We start from the raw sequence: 9,046 nt of genomic DNA, 5'->3' as shown, positions 1-9,046 counted from the left end.
TGATCATTCTAGGGTCCATGGTCATAACTCTTGTAGTACTAGGTCTAGTGTTAGGGAAGAAATTAGGCAACTCAAAGAGTACCTAAGAAAAAAAGAAGCGAAAAATATAAAAAGAGAGGAAGAATTGAGAAGAAAAGAAAAAGAGTTTGAAAAAAATAATGAAGAAATAAAACAACTACTTGCAAAATTAGTTGAGAGGAGAGAAACTAGTGGATCCCAACCTAGGATTGTTCCAACTAGATCTCAAAAAGGAAAAAGAAGTTAGAGTTCCTAGGAGTATGCATGAGCAAGAAAATACAACAAGAGAGGAGGAACTTAGAAGGAAAGAAAAAGAAAAGAAAATAGAAAAGAAAGAAAAAATAAAGAAAAGTATAGAGAAGGTTAAAGAGTGGCTAGAAAATGAAAAACAACAACCAACACTCTTAGAGAAGAGTAAGGAGGATAATGTTTCTTCCAAAGGGCTTATGCTTCAAGAGAGTCACTTTCCCATTGAAAATGATTTTAAAAAGACTTTCTTCATTCATCAAGACCTTAACTCTTTCTCTCACGTTGCCACTAGTCATGAAGTGGAGATTCAAAAATAAATCCTTTTTAAAGAAAAAGAATCTCAACTTCATGATTTAGTGAAGAGGAAGTGGACTTCACTTAGTCCCACTTCTTGTGCTACTTCCTTGGTGGTGCCCAAGGAAGATAAGCCTTCTTTCTTTAAGACTCTTTCTACTTCAGTTTTCTTCATAAAGCACTCAACTTTTGGTTTGTATGGTTTGTTGGATACATCTCATGGTGTTGTATCTTCTATTTTTGATCTTGAAGGAAGTTCAAACTTATTTGAACTTAACTTGAATACTTTCCTACAAGACAAACTTAGATTATATGAGTTTCCTAGACTCCTCTTAACACCTTTTTCTCATATGTATCTAACAAATTATGCAATACAAAGTTGTTTAGGTAATTTTTTAGTTAAGTTTTATTTATTTTCCAATACATACCTAGGTCATTACATTGGGCACTTCCAACAAGATATTTTAGTTTTTAGGACTAATACATTAGTGTGCTATAGTTTTAGTCTTTTTACCTTTTTAGGTTTTAGTTATACACCTAGACTTCACCGTGGGGAGGATCCTATCCTTAACATTAGAAAGTCTAGTCCTTTTAATTTAGACAATCTTTTTAGCATTTTTAGTAGAACTCCTCTTAGGATACACTTTCCATTTCTATCATATACTATTACCTCTAATGCTTATTTTTATGTTTTTGTTGGTCATGATGCCCACCATGAGGAACCTCTTGATTTGATGTCAAATCCTTTTCAAGAGGGAGGGAATGATGGAATAACACTAAGGCCGAGAAGACCAAGAGGTGATATATTAAAGGAGGCAAGAGGAATGGGTTAGTGAGGCCACTTTTGGACCTTAGCTCCTAAGTTCTTTTTAATCATAGAATTTATTTTACTTGTATTTCCAATTTTACCCTTGTATTTTGGGGTGTTTAGGACTTAGAATTTATTTTCCCTTGTATTTCCCTTTTTACCCTTGTATTATGGGGTGCTCTAGATGATTAGGGTTTTTAATTTTGGGCTAGGGTACATTTTTTTGGTGTTCATTGGATCTATTTTTGGTGTTAGAAAGGCTTAGGCCCAAGTGGAGGGCAAAGGTTGCATGGTCTTATCATGCACCTAGATATAGCCAATCTAAACCCAAAGATTCCATCCTTGGCCACCAAGTTGCATCTAGGGTTCATTTGCATTTCATTTGGAATGCATTTGCCTACTCCAAATGCAACCCTAGATGTCTCCCCTCCTATAAATACCCAACACCCCACACCTTGTAAATACTTTGGATATTGAATATAAAGAGAGCCTTTAGTGCCTTTATATCTTTCCTTAGTCACCCTTGGCTATTTTCGGCCAAACCCTACCATCTCCACCTTGAGAGAAACAACCCTAGAAGTGGCCTTCATCATCATGAAGTGAGCCAACCCTAGAGTACCATTTTCAAGCATTTCCTCAAACACCTTCTACCCAACCTTCATTTTCGTCCATTCCATCATCATCCACCCTAAAACCTTGGTCCACCTTTGAAGAACTTGATCCTTGGAGAAGGCGTCCTCCTCCTTGCTCATCATCTCAAGTTCATGCAAGTAAGGATGCCATCAAGTGGTTTTTAACTCTGTTGTAGAAAGACCTTAGAGATCACACAACCAAGTGGAATTTTATGAGTGACATGCAGAAGGTACATGTACATGTAGTGTTGTGGACAATTTTTCTTATTTGTTAAATATTTTAAGGATGTAATTTCTAGTTTTGCAATATTATGAAGGACTAATTTGTCTACTTAATTTTTCACATGCAAGATTGATTCCAGCCTTGAAGGAGGTCATGCATGTTGCACCTCACAAATTTTGTGTGACACATTTGTGGTAGAATTTCAGTAAGCAATGGAAGGACAATGAGAGTAAAGCATTTGTCTAGCAATATGCAAGGTCACCTACTGTGTCTAAGTTTGAAGTGCATATACAAAAGCTTAAATAAAAAAAGTGTGGTTGTTTATCTATATCTTAAGAAACGGGGGTTTTATTCATGGTCAAAGGCCTTATTCAAAGAGGATTGTAAGTTTGACAACGCAGTCAATAATAATTGTGAGGTTTTAATACTAAGATTGTAAGTATAGGGCAAAACCTATTTTAACCTATTTGGAGAAAGTTAGATGTTACATAATATAAGAACCTTAACAATAAACAAGATGAAGCTTGCTAGAGACCTAAACATTTAGTTCCAATACATCAAAAGTTTAACTTATTGATTAGTAATTTTTTTTGTTATGACTCAGATTCCTACACATGGACCAAAACTTAAATTGGTCCCTATAATGCACATATGTGCATATAATATAATTTCTAATAAGTATAATATATTTCTACATTATATAATTACCTTTTTTTTTATTAGAACTTTTCTTTGTTCAATATTATCAATGACAAAATCATAAAATCCATTTTGAACAATTGAGAATGTGGTAGGTAAAATTTTGTGGCAGGTAAATTACAAACATGAGAGTTCTTTTTCACTAGTGCACATATGACTAACAATAGGACAATTATATTATGTAGAAAAGTTCTAATATATTTTAAATGTATATCACCATTTTTAAAAATTATAATTATATTTAATTGAATTTGTGAAAATGTGCTATAGCTTAACATTCTAGTGCACACTATACAAGTATATCGTGTTAGCATGCATGTGTAGTAATAACATACAAAAGAAATTGTCTCCAAAGGATTTTTGTGATGTTTGGTTGTCCATGAGTGCATACAATACAACATATTAGTATTTCATCCAACCAACCCATAGTTTCTAGTATTGATAAAGGATTGATTATGTTAGGCTAGTTCTCCTGCCAATTAAGAGGAACTTAGAGAGGCCCAAAATGAAGCGAGGGAAAGATGAAAAAAAAATTGTTCAAAATAACAAGTTAAAAGGAAAATATGTTGTTGTCCAATGCGATAGGTGTGTACATGCAATACATAAGATGCAAAATTGATTTGTGTGCACCTAATACCGATTTGAAGGAAAAGAAGAGAGAGGCTAGAGCAGTAGTTACCCAAGTTCAAAATGTCGAGGTTGAAGCAACACAATAAAAAGCATTGCAGGTGAAATTGCACACCAACAAGCTGAGATGGATTTGTCCTAGATTGCCCCAAATTTTGAATACCCTTAAAATCAAAATGTGAATCATTGATTCCCACCAATAAAATTCATTCCAACACCATGGCTTAATCAACAATGAAGTGAAGACCACACATTAGTGCAACTTAGGGAAAATTTGAGCTTAAGATTTACTGGATATTTACACAAATATTTTTTTTTGTTTACTGATTTTTTTGTTTTTGTTTGGTACATCTATTATTTTGTAATTTGAGCTCAAATTTCAATTCTATTATTATATTTTTTTGGTTTTGTTATTAGATTATTTGAGCTCATAGTTAAGTCGTTATTTTTTTTGTTATTATGTAATTAGAGCTCAAATTTCTCATAAAAAACATATGGTAAGATTCTTGCCTTCTCTAAGTTAGATCCTCCGCATGGTGGTCATGAAATGGAAAAAAAAAAATCTTTGAAATCTTGCATGATTAGAGGATAGAAAGGAAAGTGTTTTCCATAACTTTGGACAATGCAAGTGCCAATGACACAATGGTAACTTTTATGAAAGCACAATTTAATTTTCAAAACAATTTGATTTGTTATGGCTCATATTTTCATGTGAGATGTAGTGCACATATGCTGAACCTCATTGTTCAAGAGGGTTTGGGGGTAGCTAGCGGTGCTTTGAAAAAAATTAGAGAGAGTATAAAATATGTAAGAGGATCGGAAGTTAGAAAGATTGCTTTTAAAGAATGTGTGCTTCAAGTGAAGGGTATTGATACTAAGGTGGGTTTGAGAATGGATATGCCCACTAGATGGAATTCCACTTATGTTATGCTTGATGGTGTAATTAAATACAAACGTGCATTTGGTTGTTTGGCTATTCGAGATAGGAATTATGTTCATTGCCCATCGGATGATGAATGGAATATGGCTGCAAGAATATGCGAGTTCTTGAAGCCTTTTTTTGTCATGACAAATTTAATATCAGGCTCCACTTATCCAACATCTAATCGGTACTTTATGCAAGTTTGGAAAATTTAAAAATTGTTGCGTGAATTTGTTATGTGTGAAGATCTAGTGATTAAAGAGATGACTTCAAAAATGATGACTAAATTTTCAAAGTATTGGCATGATTATTCTGAGATTCTTGCCATTGGTGCTATTCTTGACCCACAAATGAAGTTTAGAGCTATTCAGTTTGCTTATAGAAAAATTGAACCTTCTACTTCTGAAGAGAAAATTAGTGCTTTAAGAAAGAAAATTTATGAATTGTTTGAAGAGTATAAGAAAGTAAAATCAAATGAGTCAAATGCTTCAACTTCTAATGTGTCTCTTCTTCCATCGCAACCAATTTCATATACAGATGATGAGCAAGTTCTTGATACCTTTGATGTAAGTTAATCATTTTTAAAGTACTTTATTTAATTTAATTTTTATTTATTAATTATCATCAAATATTGAATTTCTTTTTCTTTGTAATGTCTTAGGAATATGTTGATTATTTGAGCCAAAATGTTACTGCTAATGGAAAATCTTAATTGGATCTATATTTGGAGGAAGGGAATCTTGATCCAAAGTTTCATGAAAAGTTAGATGTGTTAGCTTATTGGAGGGATTGTCATGATCGTTATCCAAACCTCTCTCAGATGGCTTGTGATGTATTGAGTATTCCAATCACTACAGTTGCTAGTGAATATGCTTTTAGCCTTGGGTCTCGAGTGCTAACTAAGTATCGGTCTACCATTCTTCCTGAAAATGTAGAGTTACTCATTCTAACTCAAAATTGGTTGCATGGTTTTGAAGAATTAGGTAATTTTTATAATGAGAAATTTCTTATTTATTTTTACAATAGTTTATAAAACTTAACAACTATTTCTACCGATTTTTAGAAATCAAATTGAATATTTATTTAAAAAATATATAATAAATTTGAGAGTAATTCAACTCCAAATTGTCTTTCTCTTATTCTAACCTTTTTGATGCACAATTTTACATAAAGTAAATTTGTTGAGTGTTAGGTATTAACTTCATCAATAGAATGCCAAACACTTACCTATCTCTTGCTGGTGTGCGTATTTCTAGAGTTCGATACACCAAGTCACCAACTACTTCCATAGAACCAGAACTTCCTCAACCAGTTTGTACTTTGTACTTAGCATCTTCTCTCTCCTAAAAGAAAATTCAATTTAGCTGTTGATCAGACTGAAAACATTAAAAAAAGAAGGACCATTAATATGTCATGAATATATTATGTATGTTCACATTTTAACTAATAAACAAATAATCAAAGACAAGAGAAGTACCGAAACTACCTGAGTAGCATAACAAATTGTGTTGAAGCTTTTGAAGTGCTCATTGATGTCCTCCGCACCAAATGTGCACATCATAGTCCATTTTCCCTCCACTAAAGTAAAAAACATTACACTATTTAAAAATAAAGTATAATAATAATTATTAATTAAAAGAATTAATAATTAATATTATAATTAATTTTAAATTTTATTTTATAAAAAATTTAATTTTTATTATAAATCTTAATCATTAATTTTATAATTAATAATTTGTAAATACACTTTATTTTATAAATTACACCTATTCATTTTAAAAGAATCATGCGAAATTATCTGTAACATAAATACCACAAATAGATGTGTTTAGTTACCCTATTTAAATACAATTTCTCTAGAAAACACAATTTAATTATTTAAATCCCATAAATAGAGATGTGTGAGATACCCCTATTTAAATACCACAAATACACAGTCCCCCGGTAGTTAGTGTAAGTGGCCTGTGTCATATTTATTTTAAATACAATTCTGATAAAAATATATATATATAACTTTGATAACAATAATTTTTTTTTTTGACATAATTTAGATAACAAGAATAAGAACATCATCTACTGAAGTCTGAAGAAAACATACAGAAAAGGGATAAACTCTTAAAATCTCTTTCAACATCAAATCATATCACCCAGACAACCACTACATAGTGATCCTAATAACTAAAAGAAATAAAAACCAAGCAATCTTCAATCATCATCAGGCTGAATAATCAACCTTGTGACTTAACATTTTCCATAAAATAAAGAGAGAAAAAAAAATTAATTATCATTCATATTATAATAAATATACAGATAATAAGCTAAATCATATTTTAAGTTTTTTATATTATTTTTTAAGTTATTTTAATCTTTTATTTTTAAAATATTTATTTTAACTTTTAATTCTTAAATTTGAATTTATTTAGTACTTTTGAATCAACGATTATTTTTAATTTTGAGAGATAATTTTATTAATTGATTGAACGCGCTATTTGGGAGAGGAATCTTGTTTATAAATATAGAGACATAATCAATAATATCAAATATTTGGTGGAGAGAGATTGGTGGGTTATATTTACTGGGATCCCGAGAAAGATTAATCAAGTAGCTCATGTTCTTGCAAGTTGAGAAATTAGACTAGGGACTCAAAATGTAACATGGGGGAGTCCTCCAAATTTTGTGTTTCAAGTGTACGGGGAGGATCTCTATTCTCTACACTAATTTCATTTCTTTCTTGTTTTTTGTCTTTTATTTTTTTCACAACACCAAAAAAAAATTGATTTAATACTTAAAATTTATCTCATTAAATTTATCTATATAAAATTTATTAAACAACTTGAAGTTTAAACTAAAAAGTATTATAAACATGAAGAAAATTGCATATAAATAAGTTCAAAAAGTAGTAAAAATAATTTTAAAAATTTAATATCATATTATTTTTTAATTGCTTGTATGATATTTTTTTTACATAATTTTCACTATCTTTATAACTTTTTTTTATTAAACATTAATTGAATTTTATAGTTTTCATATAGGTGAATCTAAAGAGATAAGTTTTAAATTTGTCAATCAAAGATTTAAAATTGTCTCTCAAAATTAAAAATAATCATTATTTCAAAAGCTCAAATAAATCTAAATTTAATAAATAAAAGACTAAAATAAATATTTTAAAAATATATAATTAAAATGAACCTAAAAATAAAAATAAAAGAAAAATATATAATTTAACCTAAATAATATTATGCTATCTAAAACATACTTCGTTCAAATTTATCAAGTTACTTAAAATCCTCATTTTTACTGGAAGACAATGTTAAGAGATTAAAAACAAATTATGTAATTGGATTTTTTTAGTTCATTTTAACTAAAGGAACTTTTTAAGTTCATTTCAGGTGGAATTGGAAATCTTCAAAATCAAATCCAATCAAATAAAAAAAAATTATCTTCAGTTTATTCTTCTTCTTTTTTAATGTATAGTATCATGAATAGTTTAACGTATTATTAAGTCTAAAATAAATATTAAAATACGACTTTTTGTTAAAATTAATAATATCTTTGGATAAACAAATGAAAATATTTAGAGATATATTGTGAAAAAAGAATTATATTTATATATCTTTTAAAGATAGAACTTTTTAAGTGAATTTTTAAGAATGTAAAAAATGACTTTTAAGTTATAAAATTTTAAAAAAATTATATAAATATTAATATAAAATATTTTTTTTAAAAAGGAGTTAAAGCGAGAATTTTATTGACCTCGTCCTTAAATCGGTCCAGTATAGTATCTATTTAAAAAAATTAGAAAAAATTTAATTTAGGCATAATTTTTCCTAAAATTAAAGCTTTATTAGAGTATTTGGATGAATGCTTATAAAGTTAATTTTTATTAAAATTTATTTTCAAGTGGAAGTAATTTATGTTTGAATGTTTTCATCATTAAAACAAGTTTGTTATAAAATCTTGTGTAAATTTTTCAACCCAATGTAAAAGTTGTTTTTATTACTTCTAGTTTTTTTTCACCATTTTATTACTTCTAGTTAAACATACGTTCATAGAGAAAATCAAATTTAGCTAGTAATATCAAAACTTAAATATGCTGTTCCTCTATTAAATATAGGGTCAATTTGATTTTGTTTACTCATATTTAAATTTAATTTTTTTTTCTCTATAATTTGGAATAAAAGAAATTAGTTTAAGTTATTTCACACAACTATTTTTAGTAAATTTTTCAAGCAAAATTCACATGGTATTGAATTTATTGAACAAAATTCACTTATAATGTGCTCATTAATGAAAAGATTACATTAAATTTGATTGATGTTGAACAATTAACACAAATTTGTCTGTGATATTGGTGCAAATAATGTTTATGAGGGACTAAAATAATTGTTGTTATGCTAAATTGCTCTTTTGGTCCCTTATTTTATTTAATTAGTTTAATTTAATCTCTCTATTATTAAAGGTTCAATTTAGTGATTTAATTTTTAAAAAAGATGTAATATGGTTATTTACACCTAATTGAGACTAAAATTCCTCAAGTTTTGTATATAGGGTGATATAAGTCATTTTTTTATTGT

General features: G+C 28.9%; 1 protein-coding gene across 1 annotated transcript; it reads left to right on the top strand.

Moving 5' to 3' along the window:
- Nucleotides 1-4,441: 4,441 nt before the first annotated feature.
- LOC145953336 (zinc finger BED domain-containing protein RICESLEEPER 2-like) lies at nucleotides 4,442-5,184 on the top strand. Its single transcript, XM_083067276.1, has 3 exons — nucleotides 4,442-4,672; nucleotides 4,769-5,038; nucleotides 5,134-5,184. Exons 1-3 carry the CDS (start codon nucleotides 4,442-4,444, stop codon nucleotides 5,182-5,184), a joined length of 552 nt encoding a protein of 183 aa, XP_082923402.1.
- The last annotated feature ends 3,862 nt before the right edge of the window (nucleotides 5,185-9,046 follow it).

This window comes from Cajanus cajan, chromosome 11 (assembly GCF_000230855.2).
Source record: "Cajanus cajan strain Asha chromosome 11, NIPB_CcT2T_4, whole genome shotgun sequence".
Lineage (NCBI taxonomy): Eukaryota > Viridiplantae > Streptophyta > Magnoliopsida > Fabales > Fabaceae > Cajanus > Cajanus cajan.
The sequence above is the reverse complement of the archived record's forward strand: the minus strand, read 5'-3'. Positions and strand labels throughout refer to the sequence as shown.

Bases quoted from the DNA above. Each gene is read 5' to 3' on its own strand.
- LOC145953336 (XM_083067276.1), top strand. From the start codon at position 4,442: ATGGATATGCCCACTAGATGGAATTCCACTTATGTTATGCTTGATGGT. The intron at 4,673-4,768 runs GTTTGGAAAATT...AAATTTTCAAAG, and splicing joins CTAATCGGTACTTTATGCAA to TATTGGCATGATTATTCTGA. The intron at 5,039-5,133 runs GTAAGTTAATCA...GTAATGTCTTAG, and splicing joins AAGTTCTTGATACCTTTGAT to GAATATGTTGATTATTTGAG.